Raw genomic sequence first — 25,503 nt, 5'->3', positions numbered from 1 at the left:
ATGATTTTGATTAATTGTTTCTGGACAAAGGTGGTCAAAATACTTTAAGTCCTGTAACAGACAATGACTTACATTTAGCACAGCTGCTTTCCATTTCCCCTGGAGAGAACAACAAAAAGAAGCTCAGTGGAAATTATAGCAGAAGGGGTTAGAAATGGAAGTGAATGGTTACCACACTCCAGGATACGCTTCCGAAGGAGGATGCTTAATGCCAGTTCCTAGAGATATTTAAAATAAAGTCCTGAGCAAATAAACGCTGGTGGTCTTTTCATGTCTTTTTCTTGCTGATTCGTAGACACCACCAAGCTTTCAGTTACTGGTTCGGGCCTGTGCTTTCTCCCCAATTCATGGTAGTGTATAATCTTTTCATGAAACTTTACTTGCAGATATTTAACACCGTGCCTGATACGCCTCTCACCAATGCCCAGCTGCACCTATCTCGGAAGAAGAGCAGTGACTCCAAGCCCCCGTCCTGCAGCGAGAGGCCCCTGACGCTCTTCCACGCCGTGCAGTCCACAGAAAAACGTGAGTCCCGCTGCTCAGGGCCAGCGTGGCGCTGGAGGGGCGTCCGTCCCACCTCCTGGCTGCTCAGCACGCACACCTCCAGCCTCTCTCTGTGTGCCGCTGCCCCTTGTGTCCTTAAGGACTGTGTATCCTTCTGCCCTCCCAGGCTCCATGGCTGAGGAACCCCGACAGGCCAGGAAGCAGTATTGCTGAGAATGAAGGGCAAGGGCCACCCACTGTTCAGGACTCTCTTTCCAGGTTTCCTGTGGGCAAACAGCTGAGCCACCTCTCCTCCTGCTGCACAATGAGAGCTCAGCTCAGGCAGCACTTCTTCTGGCCCTCTTTTGTTAGGGGCTCCCAAAGAACCTTCCTCTCTTTTTCTCAGTTTATAATTAAATGCTTATTAGGGCAAGTCACATACCCCACTAGAATGTGACTCTGTGAGGGCAGGACCTTGTTTTGCTCATCCGTCTATTCCACCTCTCCCAGGGCCTGGTGTGGGGTAGGCACTTAATCATTATGTGAAATTAATTAATGAATTAATTAGAGAATAATACCTTCCCCCTCTTGTTCCAACTAGCAGTGTTATCACTAATATTGTATCAAATCTTTTTTTAAAGATTGGCAACAGGGACCGGCCCCGTGGCTGAGTGGTTAAGTTTGCGTGCTGCGGCGGCCCAGGGTTTCGCCGGTTCAGATCCTGTCTGTGGACATGGCACCGCTCATCAGGCCATGCTGAGGCGGCATCCCACATGCCACAACTAGAAAGGACCCACAATTAAAAATATGCAACTACGTGCTGGGGGGCTTTGGGGAGAAAAAGGAAAAATAAAATCTTTAAAGATTAGCAACAGATGTTAGCTCAGGTGCCAATCTTCTTATTTTCTCTTTCTTCTCCCCAAAGCCCCCCAGTACATAGTTGTATATTCTAGTTGCAGGTCCTCTGGTTGTGCTATGTGGGACACTGCCTCAGTATGGCCTGCTGAGCAGTGCCATGTCCACGCCCAGGATCCCAACCAGCGAAACCCTGGGCCAGCAAAGTGGAGCGCGTGAACTTAGCCACTCGGCCATGGGGCCTGCCCTTCAAATCTTTTTTCCATCTCAGGATTTCTGAGTTCTTTGCAGTGATCAAGTCACTGGGCCCTAAAATATCCAGTCTTGTTTGGCTTTTGTAATCCGAGAGTTGAGTAGTGTGTTTTAGGAGTCGAGGGCCCCAGCTCTGCCTGAAGTCAGTCAGACTGGGTTCTTGTGCCCCGAGCAACACACAGGCCCACTTTTCCCCTTCTGTCAGCCTCAGTTCGCTCGTCTGTAAGGTAAGGATAATAGTGCCTCTTTCATAGGGAAGTTGTGAGGATTAAATGAAATTATGCATTTAAGCATCTGGCCCAAGGCCTGGCCATGGCAAAGGCCAACATGGCAAAAGCTGAGAGCTGCTGCTATTGTTATTAGTCACTGTTTAATCACACGCAGGTACCAAGGCTAGTTCATTCACCAACCAACTTTTACACAGCGTCTGCCAGGGACTGGGAATATAAACATGGGCCCTTATCTTTAAGGAGCTCACGACTGAGTAAGGGAAATAGACGGTGAATAGATAATAGTAAGCCAATGGGATGCATTCAGAGAGGCGGGAGGGTGGAGTGGTCAGAAGCACACACCGGCACCAGATTGCCTGGGTGAGAATCCTGCCTCTGCTGCTCACGGGCTGTGTGTGACGTGGGCAAGTTATCCCATGTCTCAGGGCCTCAGTCTGCTCTTCTGGAAAATAGGAATGTAAGAGTTTCTACCTCACCAGGTTGTTGTGAGTTTAAAGCACTTCAAACAGTGCCTGTTGCAGAGTTAGGTGCTCAGTAAACGCTGTGGAGGGGGGCGTGTGATGTTGTTATTGTTATTATTATTATTACCATTACTACCTCTACTACTGATCTCTCTGAGGTACAATAAAGGCACAAAGCAGAATAATGTCCCAGTTTGCCTTGAAGAGGAGAGGTTCCCTATCCAGATTGGCATCTTTCTATTTCTTTGTTACAAAAAATGTTTTTTTATCCGCTTGTAATTCAGAAGTAATGGCCTTCCTTATCATTCCTCCTGAAAACAAATCTTCCTGCCCCCAGAACATGACTGCATTTAAGGATTTCATAGTATCCCACAGTGTGGCTGCACTTTGGTGTATTTAGCACCATTTGGGTTGTTTCAGATATTTTGCTTTTATAAGCAAAGCTACTGTTATCATCTTTGTAGCTAAATCTGCTCATATTCATGATAATTTCCTTAAGAGAAATTCGTGGAAGAATTCCTAGGTCAACAGATACGCACGCTTTTCGGGCTTTGACCTCGTGCTGGGATTGGCTTCCCTTCGAATGATAGCCTGTGTTTCTTCAATATCTGGCTTGGGTCTGCACACAGCCTGGGCCCCTCCAAGTGCACAGGGAACCCTTGGAACAGGCCTGGCCTCACTCACATCTGCCACAAACAAGGCGTCAGGCTGCGGGGCGAGATGCCTCTCAGGTTTCCAAGAGATCCACAGTCACTTCCATGTTCTGTGCCAAGCACCGTACAGTGCAGATCAGGACAGATCAGACAGCATTGGTAAATTCCTCTAAGCTTAAAATAGTGCGGAGTTTGCAGTTAGATTGAATCAGAAGCAGCTTTGGAACAGATCTTAAAGCGTACTCTGGGAGCATGTAAGAAAGAAGATGGAGATTCAGAGAAAATCAATTAGATCTTTACCCAGGATAAATCTTATCACACAGGCAGAGGATGAAAGTGAAGGACGTGTGAGAGCAGACCCGCCTCAGTCGCAGAACAAGCTCCCGTGGCCCCATCTATGGACGGTGGACCAAAGGATGCAAGACAGGAAGCAATATATCTCTCCTCTGAGTGTTAGGAAATGTCCCCTGGAAACAGGACTGGAATCTCCATATGCTCGGATGTTTGTGGGGTGCTTAGCTTTCTCCCCTTTCTCAGAGAAGAAACATTTTCATTGAAAAGTATATAGGTGTGTGTATATACATACACTTCTTATAGTTTGTTTTGGAAACCACTTTTTTTCTGGGAAACTAGAATGATATCCAAGCTGGCTTAGAAAGCACCAGAGGAGGGGTGGGTGAATTGATGCTGTGAGGAAGACGGCCAGTTGGAAGGTTCTGCCCGCACTCCCCCCTCCTAGGTTGTCATCCAGCCACGCATCACTGTCGGATGAGCATTTGATGGTGCTCAATAAAGTTTTCATACACCTTCATCCCTTTGTCTATCAAAGCACTTTGCTGCATTTACCTTTAGAATTAAAGTACAGGTAAAGACCCCGCAGGGAATTTTTGGGAAAAAAGTCCTATATTTCCATATAATGATGTTTTTCAGTTAAAGGCCTCTTCCCATACCTAGCTCAGTACTTCCCAAACTTGAATCACATACATACACCTTCATTCACTCTTTGGGCCACAACCACATAACTCATGCTCTGTGGTTTGTTTAATACATTTTTTAAAATCTATTTTAAAGAAACTCACTTCTTTACATGGCCTACTCCTACTCAGTAAAACCTCTAAAAACATGAGTTTGATGGTCTCCTTTTACTGTTCACTAATACACATTAAAATAAATATCTACCCATTAAGATAAAGAATGTTCATCCACATTCAAATTGTCTTGTGTCCTGCCTGTGGAATGTGTACCACAGTGTGGCGTCCACAGACCTTGCTCTGAATTTTTTTTTTAAAAGATTTTATTTTTTCCTTTTTCTCCCCAAAGCCCCCCAGTACGTAGTTGTATATTCTTTGTTGTGCATCCTTCTAGTTGTGGCATGTGGGACGCTGCCTCAGCGTGGTTTGATGAGCAGTGCCATGTCCACGCCCAGGATTCGAACTAACGAAACACTGGGCCGCCTGCAGCGGAGTGCGCGAACTTAACCACTCGGCCAAGGGGCCAGCCCCTTGCTCTGAATTTTTGACTGACTTAGGTCTTTCCTCTTAACGTAAATATACAAATTCAAGTTTCCTTTGTCCACTCAACTAGAATTGGGTTCAGAGATTGTCAGCTGGCTGTTTATATCATGGTGGACACTCACTGTCAATCTGTCAATTTTATGCTGTGCACTTTTGGTTCTTTGTGATACCTGTCCAGGGTTGATGTGACCTTCCCTCTCTTTACGTTCTTGCCTCAGAGCAAATACCTTGTTAGAGGGATAAGGCTTGTGTGGACACATACACACACACACAAGCACATGTCCACATTCCTCTCCTCTACCTTCAATCTTGGCATATGACGTTTTTCAGAGCCTCATTTCCGCTTTTGTCTGTCTGCCTGATCTCTTTTGAGTTCGCTTCTGCATTTTCTCCTCACTGATGTACTTGCAGTGTAATATTTTCATTGGTCAGCCCTCTCTTCAGTCTCCAGTGGAGATGTGTAATGGGCCTGAAACTCCCAGAGTAGCTCACATGGGTGCCTCTTTTTGAGAGGTCCCTGGTGTTGGTTGTCAGCACACATTTTTCTCCCACCTCTCTGCAGTGTCCCCTGCTCTGTGCAGAAGTTGGAGCGCATTCTTTTCTTGCAGACGTGAATCTGTGCCAACACTCTTGGCCTCAGATTGTCATGGAAGTATCTGACATATTAGTTGATGCTCATGGATATGTTTTTTATTTTCCAGAAGGAGTTTTTCCTTCTGTGTAAGTAGACCAGTTGTGTGCCCACGCACCTCCATAAGACTCTTTTTCTTTAATCCATGGATAGTAGTGGAGTCTTTGCCAGGTGGCTCTTTCTTTTTCCCTAAAGGTAAAGCTGTCGTTATGATGACAGTGGTCTCTTCCCAGAATGAGGGGCTGGATGCTTTCTTATACTCTGCTGGGTAGGGTCTTTGGTCAGTTATGAGGCAGCATGTGGCTCCTCGTAGATAGTGTGTGGTGAAATTGGGGCTAGGAATGAAATGGGAGTAGTCTCTGAAATTACAACTTTGTGGAAGAGAACGAAGGAAATAGAGAAATGGGGGATTTAGGAAGTGTCATAGCAACAAATGCAAATCATTAGGAAACCACTAAATATTGTCATGAGGAGGGGACTAGATACCCGACTTGTCAGTAGCTAGTGAAGAAATATTTTCTAAAAGGGGGAATTCTGAGAAGGATGCCAAAGGAAATGAGAGTCACTGTCTGGCCCAAAGGACAGTAGGGTAGTCTATGATGCCTAACAGACGAAGCATAGAAGAGAGTCTTTCTGTAAATATCAAAGGGTAGCTTTTGTCTGTAGAACTCAGGAGAAGACTGTAGAAAGATATGTTCCCAAATTGAACTTGGAAAACATTTTCCCATAGAAATTGATTTTTTATTTATATATGTTTAATATATATGGCCATATAATTTATCAAGCGCTTTCTCATGCTAGGCACTGTGTGTAGCAGCATCTCATTTAATCTTTACAATTGTATGACACAAGTACTGTCCCTATTTTACACTTGGAGGGAAATAAAATTTAAATAATTATTAATCATTAAATAATAATTATTAAATAAGAAACTCAGGGTCACACAGCAACAAAGTAGTAAATTTGAACCCAGTCATTCTGACCTCAAAGCTACACTTACTGTTAACCAGTCATTATTCTGCCTTCCAATTTCAACTTGCAAGATTGTTCTAGAGGAGATGTGGTTCTGTTAGGGTTGGCTTTTGTGACCTGGCCTGCAAACCTAATTATTTCCAAGGGAAAATGTTTCCAGTTCCACTTACGAACCTAGAGCTTAAGCTTTCATTAAGCTAGGGGTCTGCCTGTAAAGAGCTGAGGAGCTGCTGTGGGAGGATAAATAGATGCAATTGATAAAGAACCTTGAGACCAAGCTAGATTTTGAGCCTCATTCAACAACATCAACAACAACAATAAAAATAATTATAGCTCAGCTAACATAGCAAGCAGCCTGCTGAGCCCATTATTGGCTCATCTCATCCTCACAGTTGACAATCATCCCTTGAGGTAGGGTCTCATCCACATTTTACAGACAGGTATACTGAGGCTAGAGAGGTTAAGCAGTGTTGTCTCCAAAAGGGTGCCTCTGTCAGTTCTTGTGCCACAGAAGTGAAAACCTTGCTAGGCTGAGTTACAAAGCAATAAAAGCCATCTGTCCCAGTTTCCATGCTGTCGTGGGGACAGTTGAACCATATTGAATGGGTTCCTCAGGATGCGCACTGGCGGGCAGCAGCCCCTTCAGATCTGCAGCGGCTCACAGAGAGCAGCGTGCATTCAGCAGAAGCTTTACTCTGCTGAGCCAGGGCAGTCACGCTCATTTGTGACCACCTCAGAACAGATGGAACAAGGCTTTTCAACTGTGCTGCCAGAAGAATGGTGGCGAAGGAGACGACTGTTTAATCTCCACGTTTCCACACAGATACATCATACAGCAGAATTGGACTAGTGTGTCTGGGTGAAAGGTACTGACACACAAGCTGTACTTTTTCCAGACAACTGTAAAAGGTAGAGCCAGAAGGACAAGAGGGAACAAGCAACCAGGTCTTAGGTCTTGTACCTTTTAGATTTCTTCCAAGAGGTTGAAAGGTGACATTTACCACTTATTTTGTCTCAGATTTTTAGCACTTATACCAAGGTGTTGAAATGTGTTTCTTGGCACAGTGGTTCTTAGACTTGGGTGTATATTAGAAGCATGTAAGGAGCTCATTAAAATTACAGATGCCTGGTCCCCTCCCTGCTATGCTCTGAATCAGGAGGTCTTGGCTGGAGCTCAGGTATCGGTATTTTTAAAAGCACCCTGATGATGCTGGTGCCAGCTACAGTTAGCGAAGCATTGGCTTGGGCAGGGGGAGACAATCAAGGTTGCTTGTCTTCTGTCATTACCAGAACGTCTCTTTGGCTCTCTGTCAGGGTTTGGGACAGCCTGGCATGGCGGTTGACAGCAGGGCCCTGTGGCCAGATGCATGTTCCAAGGCCATCTCTATCACCTGCTGGCTCCGAGGCCTGGAGTGCATTACTTTCCTTTCCTGAACCTCCCTTTGCTCATCTGTAAAATCGATCACTAATAATAGCTTCCTTGGAGGATATTTACCATGATGAAGTGAGCCAGTGCATGTAAAGTACTTGACACTGGGCCTAGAACATAGTAAGCACCTAATAAATGTTAGCTACGATTACGATGATTATCATCAGGCTGCAGTTTTACTTTACATTTGACTAAGAAATCGTTCTGCCTCTGGAGCCTGCAGGTTCCAAAGGAGAGGCCCACACGTGAGGGTAATACAGAGTCACCCTGGCCCCAGAGAGAGCCCATTTGATGCTTGAGTGCAAAGGCAGCAACAGCCCGGGGATGTTGTCCAGCGTTGGTGGGGTGGGAATGGATCCTTGGGCTTTGTTTTACATGGATCATGTTAACTAGCTGCTGGGATTAGAGCTCCGATTAATTCTTTTAGTTCAGTTAATTCATCCTGGACCCTCTCCCAGACAGGCCCAGTGAGAGGGTGAGATTCAGCGCATACACTCTCAACTGCGTCTTCCTTGTTGAAAAATAGCTGGGAATTCATGCTATTCAAAGGCTTACATAATGTCTTTCTCTGAGCAGTCAAAGCTGCAGCCTGTGCCTTTTCTCAGGTTGCCTCTGCAGATCCTGGGCGCTCTGGGCACACCTGTTTGTTTTGGCAGACATATTTATCCACATGGATTCCTATTGTCACACGGACTGTAAGGTGTAATGTGGCTCTTGGCTTAATTATGTGTGGTTACCATGTGTGACTGAAAACCGCATAGTTAATGTGGCCATTAAAAAAACGATTCTGTGGAAAGAAAGCTAATGGCAAGGAAAAAGTTCAAGATAGATCATTAAATGAAAACAAGCATATTACAGGCTCATATCTCTGGCATTATCACTAAGTGAACAAAGCAGGTAACTCAACATTAGGTATGATGTTATCCCACTTTGTTAAAAGAAAAATGTATATGTGTGTATTTTAATGTATAACAAAACGAGTGGACGTTTACACACCAATCTACATATAGGATATTTGTATGCTTTTCTGTACTTTCTAAATTGGAGAGGAAGGCATATTTATTATGTATTGACTGATTTTTATGTTATTAAAAAGAAAACTCCCTAATCATACTATTTCACTATCTGAAGCCCATTTTGCAGTGAGTCACAAACATAAGTAAATATATAATTTTCCTCTTTCTACTGAGCAGTAGTGTAAGCAGTCTATATGTGGACTCCCTCAGATGTTGGGGATCATAGATTAAAGGGAAAATGTCCCTTCTCAAAAGTAAGTTCTCAGGCAGAAAGGAGGGCTACGCTGTCAGTAGAAGAGTATCCATTTAACTCCCATCATTCAACTCCCTATTCAGCCGTTAACTAGAGGCTCATTCCTACACCGTGGTGTTTGAAATGGTGTTGTTTCAGGGGTGGGCTTCCCCACTGTGTCTCCATGTCTCATTCCCATGAATCAGCTCAATCCTGGGGCAGCCACAATGACTTCCCCATTCTCTCATGAAATCCAGTTTTATTGACATTCTTTCCCTTTGCAAAGAAAGGGGTTATTATGAGCACCACGGGGAGAAAAGTCAGTCAGTCAGTCCACACAGGACCAAGATCAGTTGTTGTTTTGCTGAAGACAACCTGCCAAAAGCTGTAATATCATGTACGTGTCCTATGGTCAAAACAACAGATTGACCAGATTTTTCACTTATCAGCTCACTGTTTGGTCCATCATTGCCCAAACTGCTTTTTAAGATTATTTTTTAAACATTGCCCAGACTGTCTTTATGTGCCCAAACACATTGCTCAAACTGCTTTTTAAGATAATTTTTATCATAGGAACTGACACTGGGTCAGCATGAAATCAGACCACCTCAGATTTTATGTGGCTTGGCATGCCACTATTATCAGGAGCAAAAGCTACAGGGGAAGAAAAATTGCTTCAGAAAATCTGATTCTAAGCTTCCCATGTACTTGGGTGTTTCCCAGAGATGGTAAACTCAGAAAGTGCTGTATACTCATCATTTTTTATTGCAAAATTCATTAAGCTGCCATGCTATTGTCATCCTATCTTGTCAAGATGATACGTGACAGACCTCATTGCAAAACTTTAACCAGCAGGAGAAGGTACACCTCTCTCCCCACCACTGCACGGGAAAGCCTCTGGGTATTTTGCTTTTTGCCTTAATATTTTTTGCGTAAAGCCTGTGTCTTTGCATAACTTGGTCTTTCTGGTAATTCCCTTTTCTCCCTGTCTGATCATGTGGAGAGAGAGTTCCCTCCTTTGGGCTCTGTGAGGCATCAGGAGCTGCTTTTAAAGAACAGTCACCTTCCCTCTTCTTTTTGACAGCTAGTCTCAGACATCATAGAAAAATGAGACGTGAGCCTGTATTCTGACAGACTTCCTTCCGTGCGTGGTGGGAAACCTCCCCCAAAGTGACGCCGACAGCCTGTGTTTCGTATTTACCCTTCAGCTCTGTGTAGTCAGGGAGCCAGGGGTGTTCAGGCCTGCCAGGACGTGTGAATTTGGCTTGGCTCTGTGTGTGCGCTCCTGGCCTCACCTCTGGGTTCCATGATAAACAGAGACCCTACCTCTCATAGGGGGTGGGGTTGTCATTAGAGTGAGCAGGAGTCACTTGGTAAATATGGACAGTGAAGTCGCTTAGCTCCCAGATTTCCATGGCAACCACCAGAACAAGTACAATATCACCAAAATTCTTCTGTGGCTTTCTTTTTTTAGTTGCAGTGATTTGGTTGCATACTCATGTTTTTCCGCTTCTGATTTGTACAAAAAACAGACACTCTGCCCACTATAACCAGTACTTTGGTTTCAAGGGCATTAGCGGTCCCTGTCTGAAGCACCTGAAAAATTTAATAACGAAAACTGCCTCTTTCTGTGCTAGCAGAATACATTTTGATTGTTCATTGTTGCCTTATATTTATTATTTATCTTATAACCATTCGTGGAGCTTTGATGTATCCTCCACACGGGGTAGGCACCAGTAATGTATGAGCTGACACTGCCCTCCCAGGTCACTGGTCATGGATGCTTGATGTATTCTGTGTGGGCACACGTGCCCCTGCCCTTGAGTCATTTGCATTCTTAAGGACCTTGTCCACATCCAGTTTGTCACTCCTCATAGAACATAGGTTCATGAAATTGTCCAACGCATTACCCATACATGTTTATATTTGTTTGGAGACTTACTTTATTTTATCATTTCATTGTTTCTGGGCTCTTATTTCCTGTGACTAAGAAGACTGATTCTTGTTGACAAACATGTTTGAGGAAGGCAACCCTTCTCACTAACTTCAGCCAGTTTAGGAATACTCCTGAATTGTGGGCATTCTTTCTCTGTTGGTCATAGAAATTGTTCTCTGTGATCTTGTTGCTTTGACTCATATCTGGTTATTGTTTTTCTTTTTCAGTCCACTAGCCTATAATTGTTTTTCTGCAGCAGTGTAATTGCCATCAGTCCCCCTTATACTGGCTGATGGGGATGCCAGAGCAAGTTTGAATCATCAGTGACTCAGAGAAGTCCAGCTCTGGTATTTGAATGATTTGGTTAATTTCTTTTTTTTTTTTTTAAGTCTTTTAGGCTGCCTGTTCTCATTATGTTTTTCTGTCAGGAGCAAGGACTCATTTGCCCACCTGACAAAAAATCCTCCTGTGTTGAGTGACATTACTGAATCATTTTCTCTTTAATTCTTAATTCCAAATACTTTAGAATTCGTCTTGGTACACTTTGCCATAACCACTAAGACATCTGATTTGCTGTTGTTTTTACTCTCTACCCCTTCTCTGGAATAATCCGCACCTTCCTACTCACCCTTAGTAAGGATTGTCAGCATTTCAACTTAGAAGTTCTCAGTCTCATTATCTGAGTTCTCATGTCAAATAAAACTGGTCTTATAGTCAGACAGTGCCAGGTTTCCAAATTTCCTTTTAGGTCCATCGAGGGATACCAGTAAGGAGGCTGCTCTTAGCATGCAGATTTGGCTTTCTTGGCTGCAAAACTATGAAATCTTAAGATTAAATTTTTTATGTTTTCTTCTTGGACAAAGAACTCCTTTCCCCGATCATTTGCTTTTGTTGTTTTGTTTTGTTATGGGTTGTACCATATGTGAAAGATCCTAGATATTTAAATAGAAGTCAAAGTAGAATCTCAAAAACAATTTATTTCTTAAAAAAAGAATTCTTGTGTCCTCCAGTAAATGAAATACGAGGAATCCTGAAGCTCAATCTGGGTGTAGCCACCTGTTTTATTTCATTGACTTTTCTAGTCCAGAGAGGGTTGAGTTTTCATTTTCCACCCCATCCTCATTCTTTTGTGAGCTTACTTCAGACAAATATCATTTTCCATATGCTGCAGCCTTCTTTGTTAGCTCGTAGAGAAACTCAGTCTATAATACTGGAACAGTAGATACATTCTTAAAAATTTTACCTAAGTCCAGTTTTTAGAATTGAATCTTTTTATGAACAGTAGGATTCTGATGAAATATTTTATAAAGCACAGCATCTTTATATAATGTTTTTTCAGTTGTGATTTCCAAGTTTTATCTGTCAAATGTCCAATCTTAGGTTGCTTATAGTCTACCGAAGAAGGTGGACATATGACCAAATAAATGTGTGCGAGATAATAAATACTCTAGTGTACATCTGAATAAAATACCAAGAAATTAGTGCAGGGGTCTGCTAACTGTCTGGGGACTGTGTTTGGTACTCAGTAGGTACTCAATAAACATTTCTTGAATAAATGAAAATTGAAGAAGTTTTCATCTCACATACTCTCTTTTTCTAATGGATAGTAAGGCAGAAGAAAATGTCTCAATAATATTTTAGAAAAACTAATACACTTTTAGCAAAGTATTGTTTTTAATATAGAGAATCATAACCCTCTCATGGACAAGTAAATACAATCACCAGAGAAATGTGAGCTATAATTATCCTCTGTTATTTCCTTGAATTCAGAGAATTATGTCATGCAAACTTGGCCTCAAACTAGAGTTAATAAAACTACACATCTCTCTTCCCATGTGAAGCAGAAAATGTCTCCACTGAGCCCCAAAGAAGTGTCATTTTTACTCCCCATTTTTGTACAGTAGTCCTGGGCTCCTCACAGTCTTTCAGGAATCTTGATAGGAGTATTTCGTGCAAAGGAAAATTTTACTTTTACTGATTCATTCTGATTCATACTGATAAGTGGCATATCCATTCCCTCAATGATCCCCTAATTATGTGATTTTCGAGTTGTTTTTCTTCCCAGTAGCAAGTTCCCGTTTGTGGGCCCTGTTAGTCCTCCTACCCCTTGGCTCAATGTAACTCTTTTGGTTTCTGTTTCTTTGTTGCTGTTTCTATTTGGAACTTAAGCTCTTGAAATATGAGTAGTTCTCCATCTCGGGAATCAATTTAATAATCTACATTTTTCAAAATCTACTTAAGAGTTCAGGAATCTCCCAGTAGCCTCAGGGACTTCTTAACTCTTCTTTGTTAAACAGGGCATTGAGAATTTGCTAAGATATTAGGGGCTTTTGGTGTGTGTGTATTTATTGTGACGATTACTGTAACATCGTTTCATAAGCATAATCAATTTTTACATACATGGCTGGTACAAGGGGAAAAGTATTTTTTTTATTGTGACGTCACCCTCTTTATTACCTAAGGAGACCGGAGTTCAGATGTCGACCTCTGAACCACTATGTCAGTGAGCCCAGTCTGTCTTCTTAGGCATATAGTACACCTTTGGCTCATTTCACAAAGGCCCAGTGAGGATTAACGCAGACACAGTGTTTCTTGATAAGTGAATTGATTACCAAAAAGTCAGTTGATTTCAATATGGTGTATTTGTAACGAATGTGAGACAAAAATGATATTCCAAGTCTCTAATATTTTGCTACAGCAGTTGTACCTATGCCATTTAGCCAAATTATCCCCAAAATGTTTTCTTCAGCACGTGGTTCCAAGTTTTTAAAGATGGAAAGAAACAGAAAGTTCTTTTCTTTGAGCAATGTTCTGAAGTTTACAAAACGCGTTCTTCCATGTGATCCCACTTGATCCTCATGACAGCTCCTCAAGCTGTGCAAGGCAGTTCTCATTCTCCCATTTTATAGACGCGTTAACCCAGAAACAGAGAGTGAATGAGAAACTGCCTTAGGCCACAGAGCCAGGAGAACTCAGGTTTTCTCCATCCTGGTTTAGTAATATTCTCCAAGCATTAATGACTGTTTGGACTGTGGACTCAGTTTTTTTTAGATGCAGGCTACTCTGTCGCCCTTACAGATCTATTTATCAAAGAACTATCTCGAAGCTAAACATCAAATACACGGAGCTAGAGGCAACCCAGAAGGGTATGTCTGGGGCCCAGTGAGGAATTTAGACTGCAGAGTTATAAGGAAGTTGATGACCAAATAGTAGACATTTTATGGTGAGGTGTGATAGAATTGGAGGTAGGACATGGCCTGAGCAATTAAGACAATATTGAGGGCAGGAGTTTTAAAATAAAAGTCTAGTGTCACGGAAACCAAGAGGATCTGGTTGACTGTAAGGGGGCTATGAAGGCTGCTCTCTGTTCTGACCATCTGACAGTCAAAAGAAGACACAATTTATAGTGCAGTCATAGGGCCACTCTTAGGAAAAAGGCTGGTTGTATTAAAGGACAGGTACATCCTGTCAAGCTGAGGAGGAGGTTTTGCTCTAAAGTTTCAAGTCGCCTGTTCCCCTTTGACTATTCCTTTCCCACTTGTAATTCTTATCCTTTTCTCTGTCCTTTTCTTAGCTTCATTGGGATCAGAGATCTCAATCTGGTCTTATTATGTTAAAATTTTTATATGTGTATGAACAGACTATCCCTATGAAATAATATTAATATGGGGCTTATGGCCTTTTTTTTTCCCCTCAGAGGAACAAAGAAACAGCATCATCAACTCCAGTTTAGAATCTGTCGTCTCATCAAATGCAAACAGCATCCTCAATTCCAGCAGCAGTTTACAGCCCAACATGAACTCCAGTGACCCAGACCTGGATGTGCTCAAACCCACCCGGCCCAACTCACTGTAAGTATGATGTCCAGTGGCCTGCCACAGTAGGCCCTTGGTCAGCCGTTTCACCCAGACTTTGCTCTCTGGTCCCTTCTGACTTAGAGCATTGCCCCATGAACATGATCTAAACCTTCTCCCTAAACTTGGAGCTTGGCTGTTTCGTTAGAGATTTTTTTAAGCATCATCGTCTCCAAGGGGAATCATTATTCTTAAACATGCTGCTTCTTGGCCTTGGTGATCTTTGATTTACCATCCTGCTGAGATGGCTTTGGTGATGGCTGTTGCCTGTGTTGGCTGCTGGGCATGAAAAGCAATTTCTTTTGGTTTTACAAACATCCAGGCACTGCAGTAGCTCAGCAGATCAGTAGCCAAGTCTATTTCACTCATTCATGTTGTCTCAGTTTCCCTTCTCCCTGACTTGTTGAGAATTTTCGGTGCCACCTCTGTGTCCACTTCCAGAAAGAAGAGCCCCCAGTAGCCCTTTGGGTCTTCAGACCCTCAAACCGTAGCATGACTGTTCGCATACCAGAGACTCTAAAAGAGAAGAACTTCTATTGCTTCCTTCTTGGGTATTGAGCACTTGTTGCCGAGACAGGCAGTTTTGGGGCTGCTTGTCCAATCCTCCACTGAAATGATCTACTCTGCTAGGGCCAGAAGAGTTCTCCCTTGTGGTTTCATCCCACACTGCTTAGCATGCTTCTTCAGACCACTCCATAAATCTTGTCTGCTAGAGCCTTTCCAGAAAGAATGTGAGGCCGTGACCAGAACAGCTGGACTCCCAAGCTGCAGCTGTGTAAGACTCAGGAAAAGCAGCGTTGACTTGGCCTTTCTCTGGTGAAAAGAGGTCGAGGGTCAGCAGCAGGTTGCCTCAGAGCGGTTGTTTCATTTGGTGAAACACCAGGATGTCAGAGCTTTTCCTGCCCCTCTCCATGCCGTGATGCATGAACACACCCTGCCATTCTATCTCTTTGTGATATTTACAGATCTGCAAAATGGGTCCAGAAATTTTTGCCTTAGAAGAAACTAAGGGATATTAAGGCTTGGAAGGAAAAAGAACTCTAAAATGGACTTAGAGGTCCTTATGCTGAAAACGCAACAACAGTGTAAGATGAAATTGTACATCAGGAAAATCAGGTCTCTGTTTCGTTGCTGGCATCTTTAAATCCTGCCTTGATATTCAGGAAGTTTACTTCTTACCTGTTGATTGCTAGATAATGTGTTTGTTCACCAAGAAATAGACCAGTGCCTCAAGAGCTCAGAATAATTGACCCTGACAGCATATGGGCAGTGATTCTCCTCTGTCTCCATGGCCAGACTTGCCTGCAGAGTCTCTGTCCCTTGCCCTGTGCTCTCTCAGGCACTCCCAGACCCGCCTCCCTCAACTTTAAGGAGATTCTAGCTTGGTTGTCTTTTTTTTCCATTTTGTTTGAACCTCTGTACCCAGCAGTTGCGGAAGTTATTTGTTGCTCAGCGTGAGCAAAGTTGAATATCTAGCCCAAGTTGCTTCACATCCCTGATTCTAGCCAGCAGTACCAACTGGTGGTTTTTAATCTTTGTTTTCAGCGGCTGGGAGCCGGGAGCCTCCTGAGTCACCACTGAGTACAGTGTGTCCAAAGAGGCTGCTTTGGCAGCTAAGTGAAAAAGGGGGGTATGTCTTTTAAACAGGTCCTGGAGCAGGCGCTTGGGATTTTTTAGTTTTCACTTGTCTAGATGTGGTTTGTTCTACGTGAAACACCGGGGGTCACTCTGCCCGCTTCGTGCTATTCATGGTGACTGTCCCCTGCCTGCTAAAGATTTGGGGGACTCTCCCAGGGAAAGCAGGGTGATGCCAGGAACAGTTTTACTTGTTTGCCTTTGAAAGAGGCTTGGAGGGAGGAGTGTGGGTGTGTTTCCAACAAGACTGCTGTCCTTCCAAGCTGAATGAATATCTGACTGATGCCTGTGAGTCTTGAGCTCAAGGAAGGCTGTTCTTGAGGTGGAAGCAGTGCTGATGCCAGCGCTGACACCAGAGTGTGCCATGATCCTGAATGAGGGCCACGCCAGAGGCCCTGAAGCCCTGCAGTAGGTTCATCGACCGTTTCTGAAACCCAGGACAGTGAGATGTTGTTCCCCAGTTTGTGCCTCCCCAGTTTTTTCTGCCTGGGATTTTCCTGGGTGAGCCAGAGACGGAAGCTTGGTGGTCCTGGCAAGCAGAGTCGCAGTACTTTCCTTGAGTAAATGAACTCTGAGAAGTCTGTTGGGACGCTATGCCTCTGTGATTGGGCTCAGTCGCAATGGACCAAGAGCACTTGGGTCTCAACCTCAGTTCTGGACCCTTTCATTCCCTCCATTATTGTCTACTTTGAAGTGCACAGAGACCTTGAATGGGAACTCTTAATGACACAGATGAAAACAAAAAACAAAGTCGGGGGTGGGGGATTACCATAGCATGAATATTAATTAGGTGTAAGGTAGGGAACCAGTCACCAGAAAACTGTCTGTTCTTTTTATTTCATTCATTTGTTTTTCATTATTTTCATAATGACTAGAATGATCATTATGACCACATAACAATCATAACGAAAGAAACATGTTTGTGACTCAGCACCCTTTGGTACTTCAGAGACCGTACTTTGCTATCTCATTGGTAAATCTTCTCTAATTCTCCAAGGAGATCAGGGCCCTCTTGTTTGTGGGGGCATAATGCTGTATCAGGCATCAAAATTAGAGATGCCGCCATTATAGCTGTGCCGGGGTAAGGCTGCAGGGTTTAAATCTTTGGCAGGTCCTAAGCAAGACTTCCTGAAGTAGCCATCTCTCCTGAAGATCAAAGGACACTTGGTAAGCCAGAACCAAAGTCCAGCTAGTCTAAAATTATGGCAAGTACTGCTGACCTATTTTGTGCTCAGGTCTATGCTAAGCTACCTGGGATAAATTAGAAAAAGGAGGATTCCTGGCCTCTCCAAGAGTTTACAGTCTGGCTAAGGAGGAAAGACAGTGGTATATGGCAGTGCTAAGTGGGACTTATAGCTCATAAGTGCATTTACAGTTTGGCAGCTATTAACTGAATATCTGTTGAGTGCATGCACCAGAGTATTGGGAAAGGTGAAGTAGACAAATTGTGAGATGGGCAGAGGTGAGATTATATGGGGATGAAGAGCATTCCAGATAAGGGGGATGAGAGAGGCAGAGATAATCCAAGATGGAGAAAAACAGCCTACAGACATGTGTGTTGGGGGAGGAGGAGCTTAGTTCCTCCCCACCACTACCACCAAAAAAAAAATATTGAACCAACCTTTAAAATCAAGATACTTTACAGAAAAATCCAGATTTCATGCTGGAACAACTAGACATCCACATGCAAAAAAATGAATCTAGATGGGCCCAGCCTGGTGGTGTGGTGGTGAAGTTCGCATGCTCCACTTTGACGGCCTGGGGTTCATGGGTTCAGTTCCCAGGTGTAGACCTAGCACCGCTCATCAAGCCATGCTGTAGCGGCATCCCACATAAAGTAGAGGAAGATTGGCACAGATGTTAGCTCAGTGACAATCTTCCTCAAGAGAAAGAGGAAGATTGGTATCAGATGTTAGCTCAAGGCCACTCTTCCTCCCCCCGCAAAAAAGAATCTAGACACAGACCTTCTACCTTTTACAAATATTAACTCAAAATAGATCATAAACCCAAATGTAAAATGCAAAACTGTAAAATTTCTAGAAGACAACATGAGAAAAAATCTTGGTGACCTTGGGTTTGGCAAAGACTGTTTAGATACAACATCAAAAACATGATCCATGGAAGAAAAAATTGGTAAGTTGGACTTCATATACATTAAAAAAAGTCTGCTCTGCAAAAGACACCATTAAGAAAGTAAAAAGCCAAGTCACAAGTCGAGGAGAAAATATTTGCAAAACACATATCTGATAAAGGACTAGTATCTAAAATATACAAACAGCTCTTAAAATTTAATAGTAAATAAACAACCCAATTAAAAACTGGACAAAAGATCTGGACAGACACCTCACCAAAGAAGACATACAGATGCAAAAAAGCATTTGAAAGGATGCTCAACATCTTAGGTCATTAGGGAATTGAAAATTAACACAATGAGATATGACTACATACCTATTAGAGTGGCTAAAATCCAAAACACTGACACCGAGTGCTGATGAGGATGTGGAGCAACAGGAACTCTCCTGCATTGCTGGTGGGAATGAGAATGAGACACCTACTTTGAAAGACAAATTGGCAGTTTCTTACAGGCTAAACATTTGCTATACAACACGATCCAGCACTCACACTCATAGATGTTTACCCAGATGATATGAAAACTACTTATGTCCACACAGAAACCTGCCCGCAAGTGTTTATAGCAGCTTTATTCTTTATTGCAAAAACTTGGAAGCAACCAAGCTGTTCTTCAGTAGGTGAGTGGATAAACAAACTGTGGGACATCCAGACAATGGAATGTTTTTCAGTGATAAAAAGAAATAAGCTATCAAATCATGGAAAGACATGAATGAACCTTAAATGCATATTACTAAGTGAAAGAAGCCACTCTGAAAAGACTACAATATGGTATGATACCAACCATGTGACATTCTGGAAAAGGCAAAACTATAGAGTCAGTAAAAAGATTAGTGGGCAGGAGGGATGAATAGTGGAGCACAGGGCATTTTTCAGGCAATGGTACTATTCTGTATGACACCAGAATAGTAGGTACAAGACATTATGTATTTGTCAAAACTCATAGAACACAAAGAGTGAATCCTAATGTAAACTGTGGACTTCGGTTAATAATAATGTATTGATACTGGTTCACCATTTATAACAAATGTACCACACTAATGAAAGATGTTAATAATAGGGGGAATTTAGGGAGTGGGGAGAGATATATGGAAACTGTAAGTCATTTTGAGCAATTTTTATGCTTTAAAAAATAGTCTATTATATTTTTAAAAATTTAGATTTCCAGCTTCTTTTGAAAAGTTAGAAGATTTGGCCACACTAAACCCGGATGTTACTTGGTAACAGATGATGCTCTCTAGTCCCTGTCTTCTCCCAAGTGGCCTGCTTCATTCTTTTATATCTCCTGCCTGTAAGCCTGTGGTAGATTAAATATGGCCAAAGAATCTTTGCCATGCCTTCCATTAAGAGGTGGAGTCCTTGAATCTAGGCTGACCTTCACCCTCTGACTTGATTTGGCCAATAGAATGTGGTAGAAGTGACTTCCAAACCCAAGCCACAAGGCCTTGCAGCTTCCCATCTCATCCTCTCAGAACCCAGCTGCCATGTACAAAAGCCCAGTCTGACCTCCTTGAGGATGAGATTGTTGGAGAGAGAAGCCCAGCTGTCCTAGCCAAGCCCAGTGCCTGGGCCACCAATCAGTTGAATGCAGCCTCATGAGTGAGTCCAGGAAAGACCAACAGAAAAACTGCACAGTCAACCCACAGATCCATGAGAAATAATACATTGTGGTTGTTTTAAGCCACTGAGTTTTGGCTGATTTATTCAGCAACAGTTAACTGACACAAGGCCTATGAGTCTGTGATGTCGAAGTCATGGGCAACTGCCTTCAGATGGGGCTGGGCTGCCTCGGTAAGGTAGAAGAGTGTGGAAGGTTCTCACTGTAGATTAGTGACAGCATGGAGACCAGCCTTTCAATGTTCAGAATCTTCTTTGAAAGGTGACTCATAAGTGAGATTCTGAGAAGAGACAAAACACAACCCATAGCTAATGGCTGAGGCAACGAGAAAGATAGCTCAGACACTGGCATGGAAAGCAAGAGAGCCTCGGTTTTAATCCCAGCACCAGCATAGACTGGCTGGTGCCAGTCCTTGGCCCTGGACATGCCCTTGCCCCCACTCCCTATGGTGGAAAAAGTGGGGTGACCTTTCTCTAAGAACAGAGGTAGTTCAGTGGGTCCTTATAAAAGACTGCAGAAATAAAAGTCACCCACTCCTCTCACATCAACCAATAAAGTTGGCATCATGCCACCACCTTTCTGGAAGAGAGTGATTTTTAAGGAGGAAGTAAACAAATGCTGAGAAAGTAATCAGGGGACATCCCATTAGGGACATCAGATACTGTAGTAATTCCCCCAAATTAAAAACTACTAGACGAATGCTTTCTTCAGACCAGTAGGGTAGGGATGGAGGGCTTGTTAAGACTGAAAGAAGGCTAGGGGGGCAGAGGGTGATTCCAGCAGTGGAGGAACCCAACCTTGGACTTCTCCCTGCTGAAGTGGTCCCCACCCCTGAAAAATAACTCACCGCCCAGTAGCTTCATAAATAAAACTAATTTTTCTCGTCCTTTCTGCTTAACACACACATGCCTTTCCAAGTTATTTCTGGTGACCTAAAAGATGTGTGCATGCCAAATGCCTTCAAATTCTGCCAGAGTCAACCGTCCTCTCCCATCTTAGTGGCCAGTAAGAGGCGAGAGAACAGTCCCTGGAATTCAGAGGATAAACAAGGCCTGCGTCCAGACAGAGTTGTTTCTCTGAAGCACTGTTGGCTCCTCCTGAATTTGATTCAGCTGCTCTCAGATGAAATCCGGGGGAAACTTGCCTTCAGAGAGAATCTCTAAAATTTTACTTATGTTTTGCTTATTCAGTCAACAATCATTCAACAAATATCGTTTGAGCACTTACTGTGAGCCAGGTGTTATTCTGAGTGCTAAAGATACCGTGATAAAAAATCAGAGTTTCTGCTCTCACTGATTTTTGTATTCTAGTGGAGACAGGAGGTAAATCAGTCTCTAACATGTCAGATATTGACAAGTTCTGGAGAAAACTAATGTGCAGAGTAAAGGAGATAGTGATTTGGAGGAGGAGGAGGCAAGTGCTTTAGTTCTTTCTGCGTCGGTTTTCTCATCTGTACAACAGGGTAATTGCACCCTCCTCAAAAAGGTTGTGAAGACTAAATGAGCTCCTTCTTTGTTATCTTATTTCCATATTTAGCACTATGAGTGGCTATTAATATTATTTTGGAGGGCCTCCTCTACACACCGTCCTTTCTCTCCCCCTCTTCCCTCAGCTCTGGTATGTATTTTCCATGTGCAGAGAGACGTCCCCAGGCTGTTCTCCTCACCTTCCCCCACCAGCTTCCTTGAATCCAAGGCTGGAACTGTCAGGCCAGTCTTTGGGTTAGTTATCAATGAAAAGGAGGAACTTCTCCTGTAGAGGCAGATTCTCCCCCGCCTTAAACCAAGACCAGCTGGGGTAGGCACACCTGTTCCCCAAAAATGTAGAAACCTCCACATCCCACGAGTTACCTGATGAACTGTGTGCATCGCTGTTATTTAGAGACCAGATGAATCACAAAATGAATAATGTGCGTTAGACAAGTGATAATTAATGGCATATTTTTTTAAGTAATTTTATCATCTAAGTGCTATTTTATGCCAAAAGAGTTACACCCAAACAGGCAGCTCTGCTTCTACTCCAGTGATCTTTGTCATTCCTTGGAATGCAGGGATTTGAAGAGGACGTTTTCCTCTGTGGTTGAATGAGTTTCCCGCGGCGGAGGATCTTTCCTGTTAGATAGAGGATTCTCTTGCTCACCCACCTGCAAGCAGAAGAGATCTCTTCAAACTGTTTTGCCTGAAAACTTGGCCTTCCCCACTTTGGGAAATAACTTGAAAGCATCATCATTTTCACAAGGAATCATTTGCCTTTTCTTGTCCCCTCTCCCCGCCCCCCCCTAGTAGTTCCAGCCTGCTCATTCATAGCTGTTTCTTGGACAAGCCCCAAACCATCCCTCTGACACCTCCGGTTCCTGGGACCACCATGTCCCCAGCTCCGCCAAGTAACCAGGCCACGTTCCCTTGACATTTTCAGAGATAGTCACTGACGTGACCTGTATTCTTGTTTTCTGAACAGCTTCCTGTCAGCTTTTCCCGTTCCCCGGCCAAGATCTGCCTGGCCAGTCAAAAGCCCAGCTGGCTTCACTTGGTGGAGGGTAGAGATTCCTGCCTGGTGACCCATCCGATTTTTATTGGATAAATGTGCTTGGTTATTAGCGGTTCTTCTTTTCTTCACATAAAAATTGCTCGAGGCCGCCCTCACCACTTCAGGACCCAGCAGGATTTCTCTCCCAAGCACCAGGGCTGTCGGTGGCACTTGGATCTCTGTAGCCTGTCAGCAGAGCGGGTGTGGGAGGAGGGTGGGGATGGGACGCCATTCCAGTGCTTAGCCACATCCCTGTTTTCCAGCATAGTGGAAATCACAAACAGACAAATGTTTTCCTTCACATGGATTCTTGTTTTCTTTCCCCCTTTACGAGCTAAAATCATATAAAGGGTCTGTATTTTTCTTTCTATAAACTAATTAATCTTGTTAAATAATCTAAAACAATTCCGAAAATTTGTCATGACACACAGTAGATGCTTTTAAAGCCATGGGGTTTAATTAAGCATTTGAATGAATGAATTTCATTCTGAATTTAGCTGCCCTCAAATGCCTTCTGGCGTTGCATTTTATATGTGTGAGTAGGTGTTAAATCTTAAATCATCTTAATCTTGAGTTTTGGATAGAATCTTTAGGGAAGGAAATAGGCTTAAGATTTCATATGGCTTTCCAGCACTGTTCTATCTGTGAGGGGACTTTGGAGGAAATCTGAACTGCTGTTTTTCTCACTTAGAGTTAGGTTTGGGATTGTTGTTCTCTTTATGGATATAGTTTGAGGGAATCTTATTGGTAGATTCAGATCCTAAATCAGGTAAATTAAAATCATATTAAAGTACTGCTTTTTAAACCTTTTTAGTCAATCCGGAAAGAATATGCTTACTTAGCTAGGAACACATTTGTGGTTGGAAACGGCCTTAGGATCTTATTTTTAACCCCTTCACGGCCTTAAGAATCTGGAAAACCATGTAGGATCTACTGTAGGCTTCATTTGGTCTCTGCTGCACTGGTCGTCCAGGGTAGGGTCTTAGCCCAGCGCAGTGGTTCTCAGAGTGCGCTCCTGGGACCAGCATCATTGGAATCACCAGGGAGCTTGTTAGATATACACATTCTCAGGCCCCACCCACAGATTACTGGGTCAACACTCTGGAGGAAGACTCCAGCACTCTTGTGTTCTAACAAGCCCCGCAGGTGATTCTGGTACATACTAAAGTCTGAGAACCATAATCATAGTGCATTAGGCTGAGGGACTTCCACAAGAACCAAATCAAGATGTACCTCATTGTAAAGCACGCGCTGCCAAGCCTATGTCATCACTGGCACTCTGATTGTCCCTGCAGTGATGACACTGACATAAGAGCACCCTCCGCCTGGCCTTTGAAATCAGTCACAACTTATGTGGCTGAGGACTAATGGGTTTGCTTCTCAGGGGAACCCAGTTAGCTCACCAGTGCTGCACTCTAGCTCCCCAAGGAAGCCAGCCAGCTGCTTTGCAAATGTATGCCTTTTGGTTACAAATCAAGAGCGGGTAGGTACATCAATTCATCAAGTCAACAAATATTTTGTTGCATACCTACTGTGTGTGTGTAACATGAGAAGATCAAGACCCTCGCATTGACAGGAAAATAGCTCTCAAGGTATATGATACTGCAAGTGGTGGATTAGCATCAACATGTACAGAAAATGGAGACTTCTAAATCGGCACTCCCTAAACTGATGTAGGAAGTGGGACAGGTGGAAAGGCAAGAGCTGAGTTGGACAATGTTCAGTAGATTCTTGACTAGAGGACTTCTGAGCCTTTAGTATATCCACTGCAAGTCTCCCAAAGGGCATGTGTTCTGCCACATTTCCTGAATGTATTTGACCACAGAATGTGCTTTCTACAGCGCTTCTCTTAAGCCTCTTCAAACAGGATTCCATAGTTTAGGAAATGCTATTCAAAATCAACACTCTTCTTTTGAGGGCGGAAGTGTGTTTCTCATAATGAATGATATTATTATGGCAGAGATCTTTCAAGAGAACAGAGTTTTAGCTTATATATAAATTTATTGCCACAAATAGCTATCTGAAGGCTGAAATGGGTTCTGTCATGTGCAAAGCATCAGTAAACTTTGGGACCTGGTATAGGTAAAAGCCTGTTTGGCCTGGTATTGAAGCCTTGGCTCTGCTATTTTTTAACTGTGTAAACTTGGGCAAGTTAATTTGCCCTCTCTGAGCTAAACCTCTTCTGTGAAATGATAATAATAATAGTAATAATAAGAGCTGTCTTCAAGCTTGCTGTGAGGGTCAGATGAGATAATGCCTACAGAACACGTACTAAATGGCCTGGTTCATAGTAAGTGATCAATAAAAATTGATTGCTACTATTTTTTTTTACCTTGTCATTATTTGCTCTTCGTCTGCCCCCGTACCAATGAACAAACCCCTAGTGTTGATTTCTTTCAGTCGTAGCAGTAGATAGATGCTCAATGTTTATTTTTATTTATTTGTTTGATCCTGGTGTGACACAAAGCAACCCAGATTAAAAACATTGAGATAGTAATTTAAAAATAAATTAAGGGGCCAGCCCGGTGGCGTAGTGGTTAAGTTCACATGCTCCGCTTTGGCACCCCAGGGTTTGCAGGTTTTGATCCCCAGTGCAGACCTAAACACTGTTCACCAAGCCGTGCTGTGATGGCGTCCCACATGCAAAATAGAGGAAGATTGGCACAGATGTTAGCTCAGCGACAATCTTCCTCAAGCAAAAAGAGGAAGATTGGCAACAGATGTTAGCTCAGGGCCAATCTTCTTCACCAAAAATAATAATAATAATTAAAATACCTAAAACTGAGTTAACTACAAATAATAGGATACACTGAAATCAATAGAAACACTCCTTACAAGACAGGCTTCAAGATGTTTGCACAAAGTCAGCAGGCTGAAGTGTTTACTCTGGGAGCCCTGTCAAGCCATCTACTCTATTTTTTCTCCGTTGGGTGGAGCCAATTGGCACTGTACTAATTAGACTTGAATCTAATTGCAATCCTGAGTGTCACTGGGGGATCATTTAGCCTCAGGAAATTCTTTCCAGCCTATGACTCTGTGTAAAATTGACTGTGGTTATGGCAAAAAGAAAAACAGT

The 25,503-nt window shown here is 43.1% G+C and overlaps 1 protein-coding gene across 5 annotated transcripts in view; it reads left to right on the top strand.

Annotated features, from left to right (window-relative positions):
• Positions 1–25,503, top strand: part of ARHGAP26 (Rho GTPase activating protein 26) — a 424,411-nt gene that overhangs the window by 333,100 nt on the left and 65,808 nt on the right. For all 5 annotated transcript variants that reach the window (XM_023617500.2, XM_023617501.2, XM_070234027.1 and 2 more), the window contains exons 19-20: positions 387–525; positions 14,362–14,515. In XM_023617500.2, coding sequence (XP_023473268.1) covers positions 387–525; positions 14,362–14,515 — 293 coding nt within the window. The remainder of the gene's footprint in view (positions 1–386; positions 526–14,361; positions 14,516–25,503) is intronic.

Source organism: Equus caballus, chromosome 14 (genome assembly GCF_041296265.1).
Source record: "Equus caballus isolate H_3958 breed thoroughbred chromosome 14, TB-T2T, whole genome shotgun sequence".
NCBI lineage: Eukaryota > Metazoa > Chordata > Mammalia > Perissodactyla > Equidae > Equus > Equus caballus.
The sequence above is the reverse complement of the archived record's forward strand: the minus strand, read 5'-3'. Positions and strand labels throughout refer to the sequence as shown.